At 35.7% G+C, this 25,794-nt stretch overlaps 1 protein-coding gene across 1 annotated transcript in view; it reads left to right on the top strand.

Annotated features, from left to right (window-relative positions):
* The window catches only part of EDA25 (CCAAT-binding factor), a 327,784-nt gene that overhangs the window by 58,654 nt on the left and 243,336 nt on the right, over nucleotides 1-25,794 (top strand). Inside the window, 1 exon segment of the mRNA XM_089419585.1 lies at nucleotides 10,775-10,850. Within this exon segment, the coding sequence (XP_089275711.1) occupies nucleotides 10,775-10,850 (76 nt within the window).

Genomic DNA, 25,794 nt, shown 5'->3' with positions numbered 1-25,794 from the left:
TTGACTTGATTGAAAGGTAATTTTTTGCTAAGGGCGTGACAAAGGAGTTCAACAATTAACACAACCAACACTAGGGTACATATAGGGCTTGGTGCTCTTGATTAAATGCTAATCTCAGACCTTCATACTTGATATAATCTAATGAAATGCCACAATCCCATTGATCTTGAATTCCTGAAAACTGTTAAGTCAGCTGAATTTTGAATAGGATATGAAATTCCATTTTCTCCGTATGAAGCTCAATGAGGCTGGAACCACTCTCAAACATCCTGAGTCATTTCATGGTAATGTTAAAAATTTAAGTAGAAGGATGAAAATGACGCTTCCCCCACACATCCGTATGGATCGCGGATAGGGGTTTTGATCCCGGGGGGGGGGCGGCATTTGTTGCAACACTGATTTGGAAGCATGCTAGAAAACAAAATTAGCAAGTGGGTAGAAGAAAGAGATAAACGTGCTAAAGGGCAAGTAGGTTTTAGACCTAAACATTCCATAGTTGATCATTGTATAACTTTAAGGCACATCATTGAAAAAGTTTGGGAGAAAAAGGAAGAAGTCTTTTGTTGCTTTGTTGATTTCAGAAAAGCGTTTGACTCGGTTCCTAGGGATAAGCTTTGGCATAGAATGGAGGAACTTGGGGTTCCTAAACATTTGAGAGCAGCTGTGCATAGGCTGTATGAAGAGGTGAAAGTCAAAATTAGAACTTCAGTAGGCATTTCTGAATGTTTTAGAAGCGATATCGGGGTCAAGCAAGGTTGCTCACTATCTCCTACCCTTTTTGGTTTATATATAGACAAGCTTGAGGAGTGGTTAAATTTGCAAGGGGGTGATGGTATCTATTTGGGAAAGTTTGCTATAAGGCTTCTTTTGTATGCAAATGTCCTTATTCTGATTGCTAAATCGGCTTTTGATTTGCAAGAGCATTTACTATCACTTGAGCATTTTTGTAGAAGTGTGAGGATTCAAGTCAATATCAGCAAAACGAAAGTAGTGGTCTTCTCTAAGAAAAGAAAACATAACCAGCATAAGTTCTACTTTGAAGGCAACATTCTGGAAGAAGTTGCGGATTACAAATACCTCAGAATTGACTTCAACAAAAATCCAAGTTGGAATGGTTGTAGAAAGAAAAGAACTTTGGTGGGTTGGAAAGCATTTTATGCTTTTCAAAATAGATGTAGAGAGGCAGAGTTATGGGATTGGAAAACCACTCAAACTCTTTTTGGGCTTCTAGTTATTCCGGTGATTCTCTATGGTTGTGAACTATGGGCCAGCAATACATCCGACATGCAGTGGAGACAAATTGAGAAAATTTAGAAGCGTTTGTGTCAGACTAGGAGGTAACTCCTCAAAAACAGTTCATTGATATTCATTTAGGTTGGTCTTTATTATATACATGAGGGAGAGACTGTTCATTTCATATCCCGGTGACTATTCATATTTTCTATTATTTATTTACATCAATTTCAGTTATTCACCCAATCCTGATGATTAGGTGTCAACATTCCCCCCCTTAATATGAAGGGATGTTGGTGAGTCCAAGCATCGTTCTGAATCTTTCAAGCTTTTCTTTTCCAAGCGCTTTGGTGAAGATGTCTGCAATTTGTTCATTAGTGGAACAATGGCAGAGATGGATTGTTTTGCCTTCAACATGATGTCGAATCAGATGATATTTAGTATTGATGTGCTTTGTTCGATCATGGAACTTTGGGTTCTTGGCCAACTTTATTGCTGAGGTATTGTTAATCATGAGTGGAGTCGATTGTACTTGTTTTACCTGCAAATCTTTAAGAATTTTCCTGAGCCACACAATTTCTTTTGTTGCCTCAGCTGCTGCAACATATTCTGCCTCTGTTGTGGAATCTGCTGGAACTGATTGTTTGCGTGTTCTCCAGGAGACAGCTCTTGATCCAAGACTGATAGCATAACTTGAAGTAGATACCCCAGTTTCTTTGTCTCCATCAAAGTCTGAATCAGAGTATCCAATCAAGCTGAAGTCGTCCACCTGTGTATACTTGATTCCAAAGTCTTGAGTTCCCTTCAAGTACCTTAGAACTCTTTTTGCAGCAGACCAATGTCCCTCACAAGGCTTTTGCATAAACCTGGAGAGGATTCCAACAACAAACGAAATGTCTGGTCTGGTAGTAGTTAGGTATTTGAGACTTCCTACAAGATGTCTGTACTTTGTTGCATCCTCAAATTCTTTTCCTTCAATGGATGCGAGCTTTAAGTTTTGTTCCATTGGAGTAGTAAGAGGATTGCATTCTGTCATGCAAAACCTGTTCAACAGATCTCCAATGTACTTTTTTTGAGAAAGGAATATGGACTTCGGATGTTGAGTTACTTCAATACCAAGATAGTAATGAACATAGCCCAAATCAGTGATCTCAAAACCTTTCCTCAATTCCTTCTTTATAGATGCAGTGCAGCTTTCATTGTTCCCTGTCATCAAAAGATCATCTACATACACCACATGATATACAACTGTTTGCCAACTTTCTTGACAAATAAAGTTGCATCATCAAGATCATAATGTTTGAAATTGAGTTTCAGAAGATGCTTAGTTAGTTTTTCATACCAGGCTCGCGGTGCTTGTTTGAGGCCATACAAGGATTTCACAAGTTTGCATGCTTTCTTTTCATGTCCTTTCACAGCAAATCCTTCAGGCTGGGACATAAAAACATTCTCTTTTAAATCTCCATTCAAGAAAGCAGTTTTTACATCCATTTGATGGACTTTCCAACTGTTCTGAGCTGCTAGGGCAAAGAGTGTCCGGATGGTAGCCCATTTTGCTGTGGGGGCAAAATTCTCCTCATAATCGACCTCTTCCTTCTGTGCATACCTTTTGCCACAAGCCTAGCTTTGTGCTTGTCAAGTGACCCATCTGCTTTATACTTGTTCTTGTAGACCCACTTGCAGCCAGTTGGTTTGGTTCCTAATGGAGGATCAACCAGCTTCCAAGTTCCATTCTTTATGAGGGCATCATACTCCTTTTGCATCGCTTCTTTCCATTCATCATGAGAAGCAGCTTCTTTGAAGGAAGTTGGTTCAAAATCTGTAGACAAATTCAATTCACAATCATAAGAAACATCCATATCAACAGGTGAATCAGAGTCATCTACATCACCTCCATTTTGCCGATTTGAATTTCTAGTTCTTGTCTTTCTACATCATCCGATGAACACTTTCAAGTGTCTTTGTCAGCCACTTTGGGGGACCTTTCTTAGATGGTCCAAGCTGCTTTGTTGATTGAGGTGGGATTGAATCAAGATTGAGCCTCCTAATTCTATCAATCACATCACTTAAAGTATCATCCGTTGTTGGAGTTTCATGCGGGGGAGAGAGTGCTTCAAAAGAAGATTCCACAGGTTGATCTAGTATAGGAATCCCCCCTTCAAGATGTGGAATCTGATTATCAAATTCTTGAAATAATTTTGCATCTGCGAATCTATCCAGGTGATCAAGTTGCCACTCAACAACATTGTCAGTTTTGGATGATTCAAGAAAGATTACATCTCTAGATACAACAAAATTTTTATTGACTTCATCATAGAGACAATATGCTTTGGAAGTGTTTGAATCAGTGTTGTGAAAATCGCGATAAATTCAAATTATTGCGATTTTTCCGATATGCCGATTTTATCGCGATTATTATACGAAATTATCGCGGGAAATTTTTTTGCACGATTTTTATGAAATTATCGCGATAAATTCAAATTTATCGCGATAACAATCGAAATTATCGTGGGGGTCTCCGGCAGCAAGGTTTTATAATGTTTTTTTTTGGTTTTTTAAGGGGTGCTAAATGTTTGAAATGCAATTTTTTTTGAAAGAAACAAATAATTTTTGAGAGGGGCAGCTTAATGATCAAGTCTAGGCCCTAGTATTGATATGTTAAATTCTTAAAGTAAAAGTGACATTCTCCTTAATCTTCATTTTCATCCTTTTACTTAAATTTTTAACATTACCATGAAATGACTCAGGATGTTTGAGAGTGGTTTCGGCCTCATTGAATTTTATATGGATAAAGTAGAATTTTAGATTTCATTCAAAATCCAGCAGACTTATCAGTTTTTCAAGATTTCAGGATTGGGAGATTGTAATGTTTCCAGGTGACACCACCTGCCCGGGCTACCCTTTCCACCAGTAGAGGACGTGGTCTACCTCCTATAGCTCCTACTTCTAGTTCTTCAGCGTCTAAAGTATAGCAGACTCCACTGCCAACTCCACTAGCACCAGCATCTACATCTAGAGGGAAAGGGAACGCTGTGGCATTTTCTCGCAAGAGGGGTAGAGGAAATCAATAGGATTAGACTTTAGTTATTTTCTTCATTTTATTGTATATGACATTATGACATGATGAGATACATTATTATATTTTTTGTTGATATTTTGAGGCTGAGTTGGGACTCAGGAGTGAGGACTTACTGTTCAGAACATGATTCAATGTTATGTGTGATTTTAGCACTAGAAATGATATTAAACATCTTATATATTAGTTCTTTTATCATATTTATGTGTTAATGTATTTATTTTATGTTGTAGATGGTTTAGATATAAAAAAAATTGAAAAAAATGAAAAAAAATGAATAATTTTGTACCAAATGATTTTTTCCCGATTATTTCCCGATAATTACGATTTTTTTTCCGATTTTTTCCTCGCGTCGATATTATCTCGATAATGATTAATGCAACATTGGTTTGAATACCCTAGGAAGATACACTTACGACTTCTTGCACCAAGTTTGTTTCTATGTACCTTTGGTATCAAGGCATAACAGGTGGAACCAAAGACCCTGAGATGCTTTACCGAAGGAACGTGCCCATACCACATTTCATAGGGAGTCTTGTTTCTGATAGCATTAGATGGACATCTATTCTTTATATATACAACACATAGAACTGCATCAACCCAAAACATCAATTTTACATTTTTGAAAAACATCATGGAGCGCACCATATTTAAGATTGTCCTATTCATTCTTTCAGCTACACCATTCTGTTGGGGATTATAAGGCACAGTTGTTTGATGTTTGATCCCATGTTGGCGAAGATAGTTTTCAAATTCATTTGAAGTATATTCTTTTCCATTATCAGTGCGAATAGAGCCAATATGAGATTGTGCATCATTTTCAATCCATGTATGAAAGTTCTTGAATGTTTGAAAAGCATCAGATTTGTTCTTCAATAAATATACCCAACACATTCTGGTGTAGTCATCAATGAATGTCATCATATATTTATTTCCATTTGCAGAAGGAATAGGCATTGGACCACATAAATCTAAATGATTGAGTTCAAGTTTTCTATGTGCTCATGAATGTGAATCATGAAAAGACTGTTTGCTATGCTTTCCTAGAATACAAGCATCACACTGCTTAAGTTTCCTAGGAATTGTAGGCAAACCAGCAACACCATTTTTCTTTAACAAGCGGAGGTTGTCATAGTTCAAATGTCCAAATCTAGCATGGCATAATAAGCTTGATGGAAGTGTACCTTCTTCATAATGAGAGTTGTATGAGAAATGTTGTATGCAGGTGGAGCAAAGATAGGAGCAGCGTAGCAGGGAATAATAGAGAATAATGCGTTCAGGCCAGTGGAAGCGTCAGAGTTTCCAGGCTAGCCGGTCTGCATAGGATTCAGTGTCAGAATAGGGAGTTACAAGCAGAGGGAAGCCAAAAATGGCGCTGGCTCTAATACCATGTCAGACTAGGAAGTAACTCCTCAAAAATAGTTCATTGATATTCATTCAGGTTGGTCTTTATTATATACATGAGGGAGAGACTGTTCATTTCATCTCCCTGTGACTATTCATATTTTCTATTATTTATTTACATCAATTTTAGTTATTCACCCAATCCTGATGATTAGGTGTCAACAGTTTGTTTACAAACAAATTTAAGATTAAAAGTGCAGTTCCTTATGCTATCTTATTAAGTGAAACAGGGACTGCTCCTATTAAAGCAATTGCTATGGTGTGAGTCATAAGGTATTTAAAAAAAATTGAGCAAATGGAAGAGGGTAGATGGCCTAAGGTTGTCTTTAATGATAGATTGTGCAAGAGCAAAAAACCTTGGATGCATCAAAATAACAAATGGTTTAGTAAATGGGGTATTTGCTTGAATGCGTGTCCCATAAACAACAAAGAGATAAAAGCTTTTGTTATGGAAAAGTTCCACAAGCGTACTTGGGATAAGGAGCTAGGAAGAAAGAAAAATTACCATATTGAACTGTTTAATCCCACTCATAGTCATCAACCAAAAGCATACATAGAGGCCAATATCTCTTGGAGAGCCAAATTTCTTATTGCTCAGTTAAGGACTAATTCTCATCAACTTTGTTGGAAACAGGACACTGGAAAAGGCCAAAGGAAGTGTGGGAGGAAAGTGTATGCATTTTTTGTTCTTTCGGAAAAGTGGAACAGAAAAGCATTTCATTTTAGAATGTGATGCCTTCAAAGACATCAAGGAAAGTTATGCAGATATGCTGACAGCTAGCTCTCGGGATAATCTATTTAGCAAGGGGTTTGTCGAGAAGTTGGGAGCATTTATTTTGAAGCTTCACAGAAAAGGGCCGAATACATCAAGCAGATGAAGAAGCAATCTGTCCCATATGCTATCTTTAGCCTCGTGGACGTTAAAGTAATTTCTTTCTTTATTTCTTTTTATGTTCACTTATGTACTTTTGACTCAGTTAATGTTTTCCATGTAAAAAGTAAAACTTACTATTCACATAAAGAGATTTTGTATTCCTTTTGTTTTTCTTTTACTTTTAAAATACCATGGGCAATTACCATGGGTTTCTAAAACCTCGGTTAATGTTCTCCACATAAAAAGTAAAACTTACCATTCACATAAAGAGATTTTGTATTCCTTTTGTTTTTCTTTTACTTTTAAAATACCATGGGCAATTACCATGGGTTTCTAAAACCACGGGCTTGTAAACCACTTAATGAAATAATATTATTTACTCTTCCTTCTCTTACGTATAGTTTTAAATATATTTGGAAAGATTCCCTCTTAACTTTATCATGCACTTTTTATCAATAATGTAGAACCTTTTTATATATATGAATGTTCTCCTTCAAAATTTACATCGGACTATATTTATTTATTTTAAATATATATATTTTTTAATCTTTATATGTACTTATTTTATTTTCTTTCTTCTTTTTTACTTTTTATTTTTTTTTGAATTTGATTTTATATATATATATACATATTTTATATTATTATTATTATTGAATGGCCAAATGCTTGATAGCGAAATGGAGAAACTCTAAATTTTTGTAGTGAAACGCTTCAACGACAACAATGTTGATGAATTTGACGGTCAAAGACCTGGATCGGAGAGCGCGCTCTATGCAGCGGTTGAGCGGCCAAAAGATCGAATGCCTCTGATACCAAATGAAGCGAACAAAGTTCCTTCTACAGAGTAATTACTCTTGAAGACTTGGAATATAAAAATATCCACATGGATATAAATATTATATATTAAATGTGTGAATAAGAATGATGATACAATGAGAGTGAGAGGCTTGCTTATATACCAAGCAGGTGTCTCTTCATGGAGAGTCATGTCTCATTTAGACATGACTCTTCAACCTAATTACTAATTAACTAATCATTATTTATGATTATTATCATTTACATTATTTCTTATATATTTCTTCATAACAGAAATGCACTAAGAAATGACAATTGTTTTGTAAAAAAGCATTTCAGGGCTTCAAAAATGGGCGCTTTCCATCTGTTTCCCATTTATGGGCCTTTTTTTCAAAAAAATGACTGGTCGTTCTTTCTCTGGTAACAGAGATTGTAAACTTTCATGTAAATGAAAAATATATTTTCTTCTGGAAATTCACTGTAATTGTGTGTGTGTGTGTATCTTAAATTTACAGAGTTAACTCCCAAAATGTTTTGAGTCTGGGTCAGCAATTACTCTTTGGTTTTGCCAAGTTGTTTTCTGAGTCACTTTTGGTAAATTTCGGACAAACCGCAGTGAGAATGGAACTTTGATGAATGGCTTAATACTCTATTGACCTCACTAGTAAACTAGACGCTCCATTGGCAACTATATACAATGACTAGATCTTGTCATGTTAAACATTTTCTGGGAACTTTATCTAATGTTACTGAATCCGCCAAGCCTGATGGCTGGATACGCGGATCCCCGGATCAGAGACGGATTTGGATCCGGATCCGTAGAGATCCACCCATTTCTCTCCGTTTGTAAAATACCGTATGTCAGCAAAAATTTCTCTCCGTGGGTAAAAAAAACTGTAATTCAGCACAAAATTTCTAAACAGAAATATCAACACAAGTCAATTTGGAATGTTAAGAAAAGAGTTAAAAATCCCTTAGCGAAAATAAACTAGGGAGTTGTTGGACGTCATAAAACTCTCCGTGGGTAAAAAACTGTAATTCAGCACAAAAATTCTAAACAGAAATATCAATGCAATCAATTTCCAATGTTAAGAAATGGATTACAAATCCCTCCGCGAAAATAAACTAGGGAGTTGTTGGACGTCATAAAATTTATTATTTTTAGTTTGAAATGTATTATTTTTAATACAATAAATATATTATAAACTTTAATTCAAGTGAATGAATCTAATGATAAGAACGAGCGCATATGAAGTCCGAGAGGGAGTTCGCCGGCCACAATTTATTATTTCTATTTCTATGTTGATGGCATTATAAACTTTAATACAAAGATATATTATAAACTTTATATTATTTAATACAAATACATATTATAAACTTTAATACATGTGCCGTCAAGATTATAATCTACTCGTATTTATTTAGAAGATATTTTATTTAAAGTTTAAAAAGTTAAGTTTATATTTTAATAAATTTTAAAATTTATTTTAAAGTTTAAAAATAGTTTTTCTAAAATAAGTGTAATAATTTGCTTAATATAAATAATTATAACTAATAATTAATGTTTAAATATTTATAAATGGTGCATTAATTATATTATGATTAACTTAATAATTATTTTTAAAATATTATATTAAATTTATATATTTAAAAATTTTCATATATTTTTTTTATTTTCATATAAATTTAATCAATATTTATAAATGATACTTTAGGAATTACTTATATAATAATTATTTATTGTATATAAAAATTACATATTGAAGAATTAACATATGTTTTTATTTTTATATTTATATAAATTTTAATTTTAAAAATTATAAAATATTTTATATTTGTTTGTACTTGCCGTTTCCGGATCCTGGCTTTTCAAAAAAATGGCGGATCCGTATCCGTATCCGGATCAGGATCCTGGTAACTTAGACTTTATCACACTGCACTGAAAATACTGCTTGGAACCTCAGACAAAGTTGGCCAATTAAACCCCCCGAAAAATGTTGTATTGATTCAGGTAAGAGAAGCTTTGGGATTGTGAAAAGGTAAGAAGGCACAGGTAATCTGGAGTTCCGGTAAAAAGATAGCAGATCAAATGGTGGAGTTGGTGCACAACATCATGCGCTTTTCAACTATACAAGGCTGTTGATGATGTCCAGATAAATTATGTTGAAGTTACACAAATAGAGTCTTCTGTCTTCCTGACTTGAAATCCAAACAAAATAAACTTTCCTTGACATGCTACATGTGATTCTTTGAACTGGTTCATTGTCTCAAATAAATTAAATTTGATCTTCTATGGCACCAATGTAAATGAGAATTTGTTTCATGTAGGTTTGTGACTATCTGAGCATTAGGGGCAAACTTAGCTCATTTGATTTCATGTTAAATTGACTCAGGCTTCTGGTAGACACGAGTAAGTTTAGATTTAGCATTGGGCAGAAATATCTTGGCATTCTAAGGAAGTCCTCTTCAAATGAGGGAATACCTAATCTGCCAATGTTAGCTTTGCCTGGCCCCACCCGTTTTTGCAAGCACACTTGCACAACTTAACATTGGGAAGAAATGTTTTGCCATGCTAAGGAAGTTGTGTGCAATCAAGAAGCCACATTGAGGGGTATCTAATCTGCCATCGTCGCCAAGCTTCTCCTGGCCCCACCTGTTTTTGCAAGCCCAGTTGCACACAAGCATGACCACAAGCACAAGCATGTCATTGTATAGACTTGAAACCAGGTGGTGATAACACCACCCCACTTTCACTGATCCGGCAAGCCACCATTGAAAATCTCATTTGAATTTAGTCATTCAAACTTAACAAAGCTCCCACAGATTGCTATGTGGGGCTCCAAATTTATCGATTCTTTGCCAATTTATTCTATCTGAGTTTAGTTTTGCATTGGAAAATGGTACTTGTTAGCGTAAATTTAGTATTTTATTTAGAGTGCAGGAGTGCATGTCCTTACAACAGGTCTTTTTCTCACTGACACTTATTGTGTGCTGTCAGCCTACTAGGTTTGCTTAGTTGAAAGAAGGCTCTCTTATTTGTGTTTCTGTTTTTATAACATTTCCAAGGGCATTATTTATTTTCACAAATATTAGATGGTTTTCATTCATGTTGAGTGATGTAGATTTGCTTCACAGCTGTGAAGCAAGTGCTAATTTTCCAGAAGGGATCCTGATATTTCTCAAAGAATCATCCTGTTGATTGAAATTTAATTTACACTGTTATAAAATTAGATAATGGAAACTGAACTTTTCTAACAAAATAAATAAGTCAAATTTTGTGTAAAGCAATTTTATTTCACATACTATACTTTTAACTGCTAGCTAGTTTTTTTTGTCCACTAATAATTTTGTTCCCTAATCTTTGTTAATTGTGGAGTAATTTTACTGTGCAGGAATGGTGACCTCTAAGGTAGGTAAGCGCCATGCAGGTGTTGGTATTGATGCATTGAAGGAGTTATTTTTAATCAGGTAGGACTCTTTTTATGCTTGTTACATGGCTGACATGGATGATGACATAATAAGGCAAATGTTCATACCATATTATGCAAGTTTATGTGCCTGTTCTATTATACGTATTTCAATTTTAATAGTAAGTCTTCTTATTAGAAAATAGCAAACAAAGACTGTGGATTTGCTCCTTTCATCCAAGTCAGTGGACTTCCGCAAACTGTTCTCCAAATTGTAATTTGATTTTTAAGGCCTCTATGCACCATTTAAATTTATTTAATGGGATGGAATATCCCCCTTATTGGAAACAAGATTGCCATCCCATCTATCTTCTGAAATTGTGCTTGCATTTCCTTTAGAGAAATTGTTGGGCCTTTTTTGTTAATAAAGGTAGTAGCTGTATATTTATTGCCACATTGCTTTCCTTCGAAATTTATTTATTTATTTTAACGGGAACTGTGGATTATTTGTATTAAAAGTGGCCAAAATTGGCAGTTTATTACAGGGAAAGCTGATATGCTGTTTTAAAAAATTTCCGCTGTTGGATGTGATGGCACATCTTCTTGTTAGAAAGTTTTTGCTTACAGAAGTTACTGGAACTTTTCGTATCATTTTCTTGAATACATGAAAAAATTCTCACAAATTGGTTACAAAGAAAATAAAAAAACAGCAATACGTGGTTAACCTAGTAGAAGGTGTTTGAGGGTTGTTTGATGCCCCCTTTGAACATTTCTCCTTATTGCATTCTTTGATCCAGATTGGAATTTTTGCCCCTTGTAAAGGGGTATAGGGATTTGGTGTCTTCCTTAGAACTTCAGCAAAGGATTTATAAGGCGTGGGTTGAACCACCAAATCTTGTTCCACTGCTTGTTCCTCTTCTTGTTCGGTGTCCCTTTTTTCTTTCTCTGATATCTCCGCTTCCTCACTCTCTTCCTTTTTCTCTTTCGAGTCTTCCTTGTTTTCCTCTTCATCAGCTTCCTCTTCTTCTTGTGCATTGACAACAATTGTTCAGGGGATGGATTGTGGCCACTATTTGGGTGAGCTAAATTATTTAGATCTGCTACATTTTCCTTTTTGACTTCATTCTCTGCCTTTTCTAAATTTTCTGCTTCCTCTGCGTTTTTTGGATTCTCTTTTTTTCTGTAGGTTCCAAAGTACATCATATTTGTGGGAATTCCTTATTTTGTTTAAGACTGTTATGAACTCTGAATCGTTCCTTGACTGCTGATTTACCTGTTGCTTTGAAGAAGGCTCTTCTGCTTGAATTTTTGGACAGTTTTTGACAAAGTACCCATAGGCATGGGAAGTCATGCATTTATATTTAGTTTGCTTGTCAACTGTTGCCTCTTGGTGACTCCACCCGTCATGATTGATTTGCAGGGCTTCAGGGAGCCCTTTATCCAGATCAACCTCCACACATATTTTTTGCATGAATATAAGTTCCCTATTGGTTCTTCATAATCAATGTGACTACCCAATTTATTCCCAATCACCCTAAGTAAACTGTTGTTCCAGACAATCAATGGAAGGAGAGGCAATCTATTCTAAATTGGACCTACAATAATTACCTGATTTGGGTTGAAATTGTTGGAAATACTGGGGGGGGTGAATCAGTATTTCTTTTACAATTGTTACTTTACCAATTTAGATCACTTATAAACATAACACAAAATGAACAATATAGAATAAATAATTTTATTAATCATAAATAATAAGGACTTTAATCCTCTTCTAATAAATCAAGTACAATAATGTTTAGGGCTCCAACCCTAGATGAAGGCACCAATCTTCAATCAACCAAACTCCGACCTATATGGTGCCAAGCTCCAACTTGGTCTTTATGAGGCTCGAACCTCTAGGGCTCCAACCGCATCTTCCACAAGGCTCCAACCTTGTCTCTATGAGGCTCCAACCCTCTCCACTGGCACAGGCACCAACCTGATGTTCTTGAGGACACCTATCCTATAGGGCACCAACCCTATCAATCTGCTTCAACTCTTCAATGTAGGTTGAATGGTTCTTCAAGGCTTCCCAAAATCTTCTGCAATAAGGCTTGACAATATCTTCAAATTAGCCTTCAACAAATGCCCTCGCTTAGCTCATCAGTGACAACTTTATCAACCTCAAAAGAGGTCTTCATAGCTCTTCATGATACCCAAAACAAGTTTCTTCAATGTTAATGCATGAGGCCTTTAATCACATATTAAGGTCTCCAAGGCTGCCTCCAAGATGTCTCCAAAATTGCCTCAAGGTGTCAATAAGTTGCCTTAAAAGATTCTCCAAGACAATGAAGGCTTTTCCTAGGTATGCTCAAAATCACTGTGCTTCATATGCTTCAAAATTTCTTAGGTCATTAATACTTCTTCAAAAAGACCCAATAAAGGCTTCAATTCTCCAATTGCTTCTTCAAGAAGTTTTTTAAATGCTTTTAAATAGTCCAGGACACCTCAGATCAATGAGTCACCTTTAGCCTTCAAAATTACTTCTCCATAAGTCCACAGGTACCTCAAACTTTCACAGGTTTTCAAATAGCAATAGTGTATCTCCACTCTCCTTAGGTCTGTGACAAGTTGTTTTGTAAAGTTTGCAAATCAAAGATATTTTAGAACAACTACGTGTCTCCTTAATATGTCTGCTTCTCAAACCATTTCCAGGTCACAATTGATAGACCCTACCAAACATCGAAAACACTACCAAAACTCCAGTGCAAACAAGGTAACTCGGATTAGCTGCAGCTACTCTCGCTGTTGCATTCAACGCAATGTCATCCAAATGTAATAACTGATCTATGTGCTAATTTCTGACACGTTGAGTTCTATCTCAGTCTAGAGGCACCAATGGCTCACTTTCCACGTCAATAGCTCAGGTTGGCATATTAATCCTGTCACAATCTTTAACTTACAACGAAACAAGCGAATTTCAAACAGAACAATAGAGGTTGAGCCAATTCGATGACTCTACTCCTCCATATAATTTAAGAGCACAATAGGAGATCACACTGTATTGATACTTTAATTACACAAGCTGCTTCTGTCATTTTGGACTTTTTCTTTTGATTTGCGTCCTCGTTTTCTGTGACTTCTTATCTGTGGCTTTCTATTTACTTCTGCTCTGTGTTCTCACTTTTTTCCTTGACTTCCGGTCTGCGATGATGTGAAATTTCCATGCTTACTGCTATCCGATTTATCTTTTATCAAAACTCTTCGATTTCTCTAATGCATTATGCAATTTTTTCCTTTCAACGAGTTTATTTTCCTCATATATATATACTATAATGTTAGGCATTAAAGGGATGTGTCATTTGGAAAATAAGGGAGCCGACTTAAGTGGAGATTCTGTTGACCTGTACAATTGTTTTTTGTTTCCTTATAAATTTTAAATTTTAAATTGAGTGATAAAGGATAGCCGACACGTGAGTGGAAAGGCCAACATGAGTGTAATTTTTTTAGGAATAGAATAGTATATGTTGGAAGGAATTTATGTTCATGTACTTAGGGTATTACAAGACTTTATAATATTTTTTTTTTAAATAATGTATGATAGTGTATTGTAGCATAATGTAAGATAATGTATGGTAGCATAAGATAATGTATGGTAGTGTAAATGTATTGTTAGGATTTAGGGATTTTATAGGAAGGTTTAGAATTTAGGATTTTTAAATTTTTTATGAAGTCAAATGAACATTATTTAGGGCTAGTTTTAGGAATTTTAGGGTTAGGGTATTAGGATCATGAATTTAGGATTTTGACAGGGTTAGGGTTTTTAGGATTTTTTATAAAATAGGGTTAGGGATAGATCTTTAATTAGGCCCATGCTCAAGAAATACTAGGGTTTCATCAATTTCATCAATGTTAGGATTTCATATATTTAGGATCTAGGGTTTGCTCACCTAGGGTTTGCACAACATCTAGGGTTAGGACATCATGAATTTGGCACCTTAGGGTTTCTTTACAAGCGATGCAGGGGTTTGGGCATCAACAAGGGCATTAGCGTAGACCTAGGGTTTCCATTATCTCTATTAACATCAACGACAACTTTGACCCACAATCTCCCCCTTTGTCATTGATGGCAATGTTATCCCCCTTTTAGCACTTTCTCCCCCTTTGACAACAATGGCAAATGGGGTAGCCTGACAACACCTTTTCCATCAAGAGCTTCCCCTATCATGCTTGTCATGCTGCTCACCTTGTCATGCTTTCCTTATTCTAGCAATGTGGTACAAGAGAGATGTCTTAGTTTGCATTTCTTCATGTGATCAACCAACTCCCCCTGCTCGCATGAACTCCTCTTGCTCTCCTTTGTGCTTATGGAACCCAAAAATGATTACTGCTTTGTAATCAAGTGGAAGGCATCTTCAACAATGGTCTATCAAATGTGTAGTGGGGACACAGGATGATGTTCTTCAATGGAACTGCTCCCGCTAAGCCTTTTCATGCTTTCATGGAAAGGAATGAAGTAGATGATGCCTTTATGCAAGAGAGACCAACTTGTCAAACAAGATTTTCTGCAAAATTTATGAGAGATGATCCATCAAGAGATATATCTATGTCTCATAGCATGTGTGACTCATCAAGGGTTTCAAAAGGATCTTCACGGATAGCCTTCTGCAAGAATGGTCAAGAATCACAAGCTCCCCCTTACGATATGCATGATCTTCTTCTTAGTAGGCAAAATCTCATCATCAAAACTTGAAATATCATATTTGTCAATGATGCATTTATTAGATCAACAACATGAGTTGACGCCTTGAGTGTCCAAAACACTTCCCACATGGTCTCCTTGTGATTCAATTTGCTTCCTTCTCCAAACTTGTGTAACTCTCCTTTCATGCTTGGTTGTCATGGTTTTAACTTGTTTAGGAGTCCAAATCAAGTTACGATCACGAGCCATATGACCAATATTATGACAACTGTAACATTCCATCTTGTTCATTAATGATGAAGCATAACTTATTGCAAAGTTGCTTTTAGGATGTTGATGGGGGCCATTATATTTTTCCTTATTGTATGCCCTACAATCCTTTGCCATGTACCCAAAATTTGTACAAGAATAGCAATAATCAAAAAATATACTTTGGTACCTGGAGGATGGAGCTTGCCTTGATGAACTTTTGAAGTCTTTCTGCCTTGAGATCCTTTGATGATATCCATTGCCTCTTGCATTCTTGACACCTTTTGCACACCTTCTTGGAGTAGGGTTTCTTTTAAGGTTATCTTGATTAATCTCCTTGCTTTTGCTGGAACTGGGGGCATCAACATTTCTTCCAAGCTTCTCCACATCCTTGTTGTTTGATGCATTAGGATTTGCATCATTTTTGCTTGAGGGTTCACCTGCATAACCAAGACCTGATTTATAAAGGGGGGATCTTTGATGACATAATATGTCATCTAGGGTTTGAGCTTCAAGGGAGGAGACTTCTTTCTTATATTGACCAATTTCTACTTCAACTTTGCTCAATTTTTTAGACCTTTGTTTGAGATAATTTGCCAAATTGTCTTCCTTTATTTTTGCTTTGTCTAATTGATTTGTCATGGATATAACTTCTTCATGATGTCTCTTCTTGTTCTACTGCAATTCTTCCTTATGTTTGTTGAGATCCTCATCCTTTTCTTGTACTTGATGCCTCTTCTTGTTCTACTACAATTGTCCTCCTTTGACTTGTCAAGGTCATGATCAACATTTTAACTTGCTTCTTGAATTCCTCATTTTCTTTTTTCAGAGTGCTTATTTCTTCCAGAGTAGCTACAAGCTTTGTCTTGAGGTCTATTTCAATTTCAACTTCAGAGATTTGTTCATCATCATCTTCCTTTATGCAATTGGTGCCTTCATCTTTGCTTTCAGTTGTCTTCTCTGGTTCATTTTTGTGCTCTTTGCCATCATCTTCTTGATCAAAGGTCACAACCTACAATCCTTTTGAGTGAAGATTTTCCCAAATCTGTTTTGTTGATAAATATTTCTCCACTTTGGCCTTTATAGGATTCGGTAGGCCACTCAAGATAGATTTAATAGCTATTGCATTATGTTCCTTGTAGTCTTCTTCTTCCTTTGTGCTTCCAGTAACCACTGATTCCCAGACTTCAAAACCTTGAGCCATTAAGAAATTCTTCATTTTTGTCTTCCATATTTCAAAGTTTCCATTGAACAACAGAGCTTTCCCAATTTGATTATCCACTGAGGAGGTGACACCTTCAAAGGGTTTGCAAGCCTTCTTCGTTGACTTTTCCATTTGTGTTATAAGGATCTACCTTCAAGCTGTTAGGCTATGAGTGAAGGTATTGGCTTTGATAACCAATTGTTGGAAATAATGAGAGGTGTTGAAGGAAATGTCACTAGGTTCGGTGTTCATAAATGTACTTTTGATATTTGTATTTACTCAAGAAAAGAAATATTATTTTTTAATATATATCAATGAGTTTCTTGCTCATTGAAATAGGTCTAGCACATGTTAAAGTGCTATAGGTGAGTCAAATGGTTAAAAGAAAATGTTGAAGACCTTAAGGGCATGTTGCACCATGTATATGTTTGTATAGGAGTCAAAGAATAACCCTCCAAGCAAAGTCAAGTCTCCTCCAAGCATGTAACACCGCCAAAGAAGCCATTTGAAGCTAAGACATCAAGTCAGCCTACAAACAACTAGTTGGCCTTCAAGTCGGCCTAAAGGAGGGAAAATCCTGTATATATAGAGGATGTCCACTCCCTCAAAAGACAACGCACTCATATCTTTGAAATCTGCGAAGTAAAGAGGCAAGTAAAGGGTAACGAAGGACGAAGAAGAGGTCTCGAAGAGGTCTCCAAGTGTAGCGAAGAAGGTGAAGCCTAGATCGAAGACAAGAGGACTGTTTTCTAGGGTATAAAACAGTCACACGTGTGAGAAACAGAACCATGCATATAGGCAACCGTAATAACATAACAATCCTATATTCATCTTTGTTTGGGCTAGAACGTAGGCCTAAAGGGCCTCCCACCCAAGTGAAGAAGGAAGAAGAGCGAAGGTAATAGGGCTGTTCTAAAGCCTATTACAGTCACACGTGTGAAGAGGAGGAGGCTGTATCTGCTGGTATAACAACCCTCCCATTACAATCATACAAATTTGTTGGTTGGTGAACAAAAGGAAGGCATCATCATAAGTAAAGAGTCTCATCTAAGGTATCTCTTCTAGAGTAAGTGCATCAAGATCTAACAACAATTGGAAGGAAGACGAAGTGCCGGAAGAATGAAGACTAAGTGTCAGAGAACAAAGTGTAGAAAGGAGAAAGGACTTTACTTGTGCTTGGACGATATTCTAGTCAAGGGTCTAGTGTTTGGCATTGATCAATAAGAAGCTCAAACTTACTAAAGGGTTTTCCTCCCAAGAGAAGAGAGGTTTTGGCCCTGGTAGAGAGCCAACTTCTTATGTTCTTGTTCTTATGTTTTTGGTAGTAGTTTGATGAAGTACACACACATGCATTAAGAAGAAGAAAAATAAGATTAAGCTAACAAGAAAAAGTAAAAAGACTCCACAAATTGTTATCAAGTCAAGAAGAATCACACCACACCTAATTGCCCTTGATTCTTCAACAAGAAGGGGGGGGGGGGTGAATCAATATTTCTTTTACTATTGTTACTTTTTCAATTTAGATCACTTATAAAAAGAACACAAAATGAACAATAGAAATTAAATAATTTTATTAATTAGAAATAACAAGGACTTCAATCCTCTTCTAATAAATCAAGTACAATAGTGTCTAGGGTTCCAATCCTAGATGAAGACACCAATCTTCAATCAACTAGGTTCCGACCTATATGGTGCCAAGCTATAACTTGGTCTTTATGAGGCTCCAACCCTATCTTCCACAAGGCTCCAACCTCGTCTTTATTAGGCTCCAACCTCTAGGGCTCCAACCCTCTCCACTGGCATAGGCTCCAACTTGATGTTCTTGAGGACACCTATCCTATAGGGCACCAACCCTATCAATCTGCTTCAACTCTTCAATGTAGGTTGAATGGTTCTTCAAGGCTTCCCAAAAACTTCTGCAATAAGTCTTGACAATATCTTCAAATTATCCTTCAACAAAGGCTCTCGCTTTGCTCATCATTGACAACTTTATCAACCTCAAAAGATGTCTTCACAACTCTTTATGATACCCAAAACAAGTTTCTTCAATGTTAATCCATAAGGGCTTCAATCACATATTAAGGTCTCCAAGGCCACCACCAAGATGTCTCCAAAATTGAATCAAGGTGTTAATAAGTTGCCTCAAAAGATTCTCCAAGACAATGAAGGCTTCTCCTAGGTATGCTTGAAATGACAATGCTTCATATGCTTCAAAATTTCTTAGGTCATTAATACTTCTTCAACAAGACTCGATAAAGCCTTCAATTCTCCGAGGGCTTCTTCAAGAGGTTTTTCAAATGCCTTTCAATATTCCAAGACACCTTAGATCAATGAGTCACCTTTAGCCTTCAAAAGTACTTCTCCACATGTTCACATGTACCTCAAAGTTTCATAGGTCTTGAAATAACAATAGTGTGTCTCCACTCCCCTTAGGTCTGCAACAAGTTGTTTTGTAAAGTCTGCATATCAAAGATATTTTAGAACTACTTGTCTCCTTAATATGCCTGCTTCTCAAACCATATCCAGGTCACAATCAACAGACCCAACCAAACATTGAAAATACTGCCAAAAATCCAGTGCAAACATGGTAACTCGGATTAGCTGTGGCTACTCTCGCTGTTGCATTCAACGCAATGTCATCCAAATGTAATTAACTGGTCTATGTGCCAATTTTTGACACATTGAGTTCTATATCAGTCTAATGGCACTAATGGCTCACTTTCCACATCAATAGCTCAGGTTGGCATATTAATCCTGTCACACAATCTTCAACTTATAATGAAACAAGTGAATTTCAAACAAAACAATAGAGGTTGAGCCAATTCGATGACTCTAGTTCTCCATATAATTTAAGAGCACAATAGGAGATCACATTGTATTGATACTTTAATTACACAAACTGCTTCTATCACTCTTGGACTTTTTCTTTTGCTCCGCGTCCTCGCTATTTTCCTTTACTTCTGCACTGTGATGATGTGAAATTTCCTTTAAGTGCTTATTGCTATGTGATTTCTCCTTTATCAAAGCTCTTTGATTTCTCTAATCCATTTTGCAATTTTTTCCTCTCAACGAGTTCATTTACCTCATATATATATTCAATAATGTTAGGCATTAAAGGGATGTATCGTTTGGAAAATAAGGGCGCCGAATTAAGTGAAGATTTAGTCGACATGTACAATGTTTTAATTTTTAATTTTTAATTGAGTGATAATTGAATTTGTGGAGAGTTGATAGTCGATATATGAGTGGAAAGGATATCTGACATGTGAGTAGAAAGGCCAACATGAGTGTTTTTTTAGGAATAGAATAGTATATGTTGGAAGGAATTTATGTGCGTGTACTTAGGTTATTATGAGACTTTATAATAAAGTTTTTTGTTTTTTTGTAATAATATATGGTAGTTATTGTAGCATAATGTAAGATAATGTATGGTAGCATACGATAACGTATGGTAGTGTAAATGTATGGTTATGGTTTTGGGATTTTATAGGAAGGTCTAGAATTTAGGATTTTTAATTTTTTTTTTGAAGTCAAAAGAATACTATTTAGGGCTAGTTTTTAGGAATTTTAGGGTTAGGGTATTAGGATCAAGGATTTAGGATTTTGACAAGGGAATTAGGCCCATGCTCAAGAAATACTAGGGTTTCATCAATGTAAGGATTTCATGTATTTAGGATCTAGGTTTTTCTCACCTAGGGTTTGCACAACATCTAGGGTTAGAGCATCATGAATTTGGCACCTTAGGGTTTCTTTACAAGCAATGCAAGGGTTAGGGCATCAACAAGGGCATTGGCATAGATCTGGGGTTTCCATTATCTTCAACAATGACATCATTCTATTGACATCAATGACAACTTTAATCAACAAAAATCTAGGGTCCATGGGGACTGTTGCTGCCCGTCACACACACCTACCAGTTAGTGAGAAAAACCCTTAACCCTACAAGGTGTGGTTGGTGGCAAATTAAAGAGATGGGTCTGTCACCTATTCCCAACTCTCTTTGTTTAAGCTATCTCCTAGCTTATCTAAGGGGGGTGGTCCCTAAATGGAAAACTAAGTTAAAAGATGCGAGGTTTCTAAGAGATGTTAAAGTGAAATGGATTACTTTTGAGATTACAAGCAAATATAATATGAGCAATGTGAACCAAAATCAACTTTAATAACCATCAACACATGAGATAGTAATAAGCATATGTAAAAGTTAAAACTAGTTCCTTCAAGATATTGCTCAAAAATTAAAGATACTTGCTCAAATAAATGAAATGGTTTCAAATGGAAGCACAAGCAATCCTGAAAATGAAACAAAAGATATTAGTACAATAAAATAATCAGTACAAGATATAAAGATGCTTTCAAGATATATGATCACTTGTTAATCCAAAGCATACAAGGAAATAATATCTTGTGAAGGAAACCGATTTACTTTCAAAATATAAAATGAGATGATACTTGCCAAAACAAAGTATTCAATTCAACACATATTCTCAAATGACAAGTGTAATGGTTATTTGCAAGTAAAACAATAAGATGTGTTAATATGAAATGCACCTAAACTAAAATTGGATGCAATTATCTTGATTACTTTTAATTTAAATGCCTAATCTAGGTGAGAGATCCTCCTTTTGAGCTCTTACTGAAGGTTTAAAATTGGGGTGACTATAAGAAAGAGGGGGCGAGGACACTATAGTGTCTTTAACGATACCCGTCCCCTGAGTCTTACCAGCCAGCGTGTGCTTTCGTTCGCACAAGGGGACAAACGACTTTCATATCTGCAAGGTCACTCGCCTTTACCTTACTTTGTACCAATTGGAAGAACTTTCCAAGAAAGTCATTTTCCTATGATTTCTATCAACCAAGCTTATGCTTGGAGGCTAATTTTAAAATGCAACTAAATTAGAATGCTTACTATGGTATGCAAGTGAAATTGTAAGTGCTATGTAAAAGATATAAATTGCTTCAATTAAATATGCTCCAAAAGATTAGTTCTATAGTTGCTCAAGTAAACAAAAGATGCATAAGCTTCATGAAAAATTGTGAGTTGCTAAAGATAGATGATGAATCAATAACAAACTAAAGCAAATGACGCTTGAAATGCGTGTAAACTTTCTCAATGTAAATTTCAAATGCTTTGAAAGATAAACTTGAGATTTGTGCCCACAATAGCTTTGCAAAAAAAAGAACTTTAACTTGAGAAAATAAAAGATGATTAGCTTGACATGAATGTAAATGGTTGCTTTGAAAGGTAAACTTGTCCAATAGACAATGCTTCAATGGAAATGTAGCATAACAATAGAGCATGAATTATTTAGACTAGGGTTTCAAGCATCTTCCTATTTATACGTAGTGGATATAGTCTTGCCCTTATGAGGAAATGTTTGTGCTTGGGTTGGCGACCAAGCGTATGAAAATTTTCAAGCTCACATGCACTATGAATGGTTTATGTTACCTACTATATGCAGTCAACAACTTGACTGGCGTGGCGTCTTTACCGCCCTTGCATAGATAGACCGAATACACCAACCAACGAACCTAACCTTACTTTAGAACTTATTGCTGAAGCCAAAAATAAATAGGGGGTATTGTACTAGGATATTGACTCTTTACCATACGTTGTTTTAGAAATTCGGGTATTACATATTGCCTTACGGGTACCACTAAACTATCTCGCTTAGGAGCCTTGCCAATATAATTCATCTCCATTAGAACCCAGTACAGAGAGACTGGTACGCTCCTGCCTTCCACCTAGTCACACTTTCATAAATAGCTTCATGGCTAATGCACTATACTCTTATTGGGTCGGGAATTGACCAACCTTACTCTTACTTTATTTACTGCCCCCCTAGAACGATTGAGTGTTGCCTGCCCTTACTCATAACTGACTTGCCTAAAGACAAATGCAAATTTGAGACCTAGTACCTCTGAATATGTTAGGTACGCAGTCGAACACTAAGTGACTCAACTTTTCATATCGAGCGGGCCTTTACAACGGGCTTTAGAAATCACCTTCTTTTTTATAGTATTGTGGGGTGGTTCCGGCCAATATAAAAAATGCTCTTAAATGTTCATTTTATAAAGAGGTACTGGGGTTTTATAGGTTTGTAGGCGAATATTCTCTTGGGTTGGATAACTACCATTTGTCTATAGTAAACTAGCTGTATGAATATAATAATTTCCATAGTATTGTCCATGTGCGCCTTGTTTGGTCTAAAATGCGATGCAAATTAGAGTTTCATTTACTATAAATCCGGGTAAGTAAACTTCAAGGATCATCCAATATATATGGACTTAGAGACAAACTAAACTAAGCTAGGTGAAGAAATGCCAAAGCTCCCTTACAAGAGGACTTTCATTGGGATTTCCAACACCTATTTAGTCATCTAACAAAATGAAATCTAAAGACATTGTGACAGGTGTAAGAAATATTAAAGCTCCCTTATGGGAGACTGTTCATTAATATTTCTAACATTTTAATCAACAAAGTATTTAGACTGATGAAATTAAAGTACTTAAACCTAATTCTGATTGATTGCATGAAATATTAAAGCTCTCTTACAAGAGACTATTCATTTATATCTCAAGCATATAAATTAGAAACTTAAATTAATGAAATCAAACATTAAATAACAAATCAGATTCATTGAAGGAAACATTAATACTTTCTTACGTAAGGTCATTCGTTAATATTCCAAACATATGAACCTAATAATTTAATCTAATGAAATTCACAAAGAAACATAAAATAAAAGCCTACTAAAATAAAAGTGTACTTGCTAGGCAATGGGGATCCTTCCAAGGATTCACCAACACACCAAAAGAGAAGTCAAATGTAGAGGATCAAAGAAGCTCCGTTTTATTCATCATCAATTACAAATTGCAATTACAACCATTACAATGATTCTCCAAATCTAACTTCTCATTACCAACCTATACGATATTAAGATTCTAAATTACAAATGAAGGACTAGGTTTTAAAATTCTAAAAATTAAGATTACAAAATGAAGATTACAAATGAAGAAGGTAACACTCCTATTTATACAAAAGTTATGATAACAAACTCATAAATGTAAATCCACTATTCCCTCCTTTGACCCACATATTTCTCAACCAATGGTGACACATAACCCTATCCTCCATGATCTTCTCCATGAGGTCCATGATCTCCTCAAATTCGAATTTGAACATAGAGTGCCACATAAAGATGCCTTGGAAGCTTCCTTTTTACCTACACATGTCAACACTCATTCTAATTGTTAGGTATAAGTATATGGAGATTATTTTCTAAAGTTTAACAATAAATTCTCTTAAAAATACTAAGAATTAATAATGTTTTGGAAAACACAAAGGTAACCCATATAATGATGAAAATGAAGCTGATGTGGTGACATGGTGGTGGAATGGAGGTGAGAAAATGTGTGAATGGAGTGAAAGTGGATGTATTTTAAGGATAATACCCAGGCCCAACATACCCCCAAACTGAAGGTATTGCATGTCCTCATGAAATCTATTACATTACTTTTGATACTTGAGCTTTGGCTTAGACTTTGCGTGATATCATTTGTTTAACTTTTGCAAAGTGTGTTTATTGAATTGCAACTTGGTTGGTTCTTGTGTTTCAACTGTATTGTGTTTGTTGCATTCAAATTCAATGTATGATCTTTGGATAATAATAATGTGATTTTTATTGCAAAGTATTTTGTTTGGAATGCATCATGGTTGGTTCTTGTGTAACAACCATGATTGTGTTGCATCCAATTAGCTTTTAAGTACTTTTGACAAAGCCATTTATATACTCATGTAATAGTGAATATGTTTTAAAGGTATGTGGGTTTTAGAATGTGATATATGAATATGGAAAAATATGAAGGTGACAAAGTATGTATGTAAATATATCCCTCCCCCAAATTGATGGTTTTGGCAATTTTTAATGAGGAAAGGAAGTTTTTTCCAAAAATTATCATTCTAGCTTTCAAGGAATTAAATGGTTAAAAGTTAGAAAATATCATACCTCAACTTACCCTTTAAAAAATTGATGAGAGTTGTGCATGCATGGCTGCAAAATTCTTATCATAGTCTTCTTCACTTGGCGGTGAAAATGGTGGATGAAGTCGAAAAAGTGAATCTTTTATTGTTGCTGCATCTGCTGTTGGATCTTCTGTTGAATGTTCGGAATCTGCTGAATGCGGCTGAAAATGTATAAGGCTTGGAAGGTATACAAAATTTAGAATTTACACTCCCACCCCAGCCTTATTGATTGACTTGTTCTCAAGTCATTTATATCAAAAACTGCAAAGTAATGAAAGTTATTCTGCTTCGTCTGCTACAAAATGATTGGTCTTCAAGTTTTCAACGGAACCAACTCATTGGCATAATTCTTGTCATGTGAATAAATGTTTCGTTGTCGAACATGACAAGAAATTGTTAACTTAGTGGCCTTTAATGGAGGCCACTAGTCAACACAAGAGCTCCCATCTTTGGTGTGGATGAGAGTCAAGATGCCCTGAACACATCTTTCCAAGTATGAATGCATTTGCTGTTGTCGAATCCTTAGAAGATCCGACTAACAAGGGACATTAATATATTCCCTTGTTTATCGGCAATATAGCTTACCCTTAAGGCATGCAAGCTTCAAGGTGTTTTTAGAAACATATTTAGACTCAAGGACTATGAACTCAATGGTGTATGGAAGCAAGGTTTTATTTGCAAGGGTAGGAAAAAGGAAACTGACAATGGAAATGGAAAATGGAGCTACTTGCTTTTATTTGTGGGTTAGGAATAATGAAGTGTATGTGAATATGCTGGGGAAAAAAAGTGTTTGATGGCATGCAAACTCTCAAATATAGCAAATCTTCATGTCAAATTCAAGTGTGGCT

The sequence above is a fragment of the Pinus tabuliformis genome, chromosome 4_1 (assembly GCF_031772625.1).
Source record: "Pinus tabuliformis cultivar Carrire ecotype Pingquan chromosome 4_1, CPIR1, whole genome shotgun sequence".
Classification (NCBI taxonomy): Eukaryota; Viridiplantae; Streptophyta; class Pinopsida; order Pinales; family Pinaceae; genus Pinus; species Pinus tabuliformis.
Note: the sequence above shows the minus strand (reverse complement) of the source record. Positions and strands in the feature narration are given on the sequence as shown.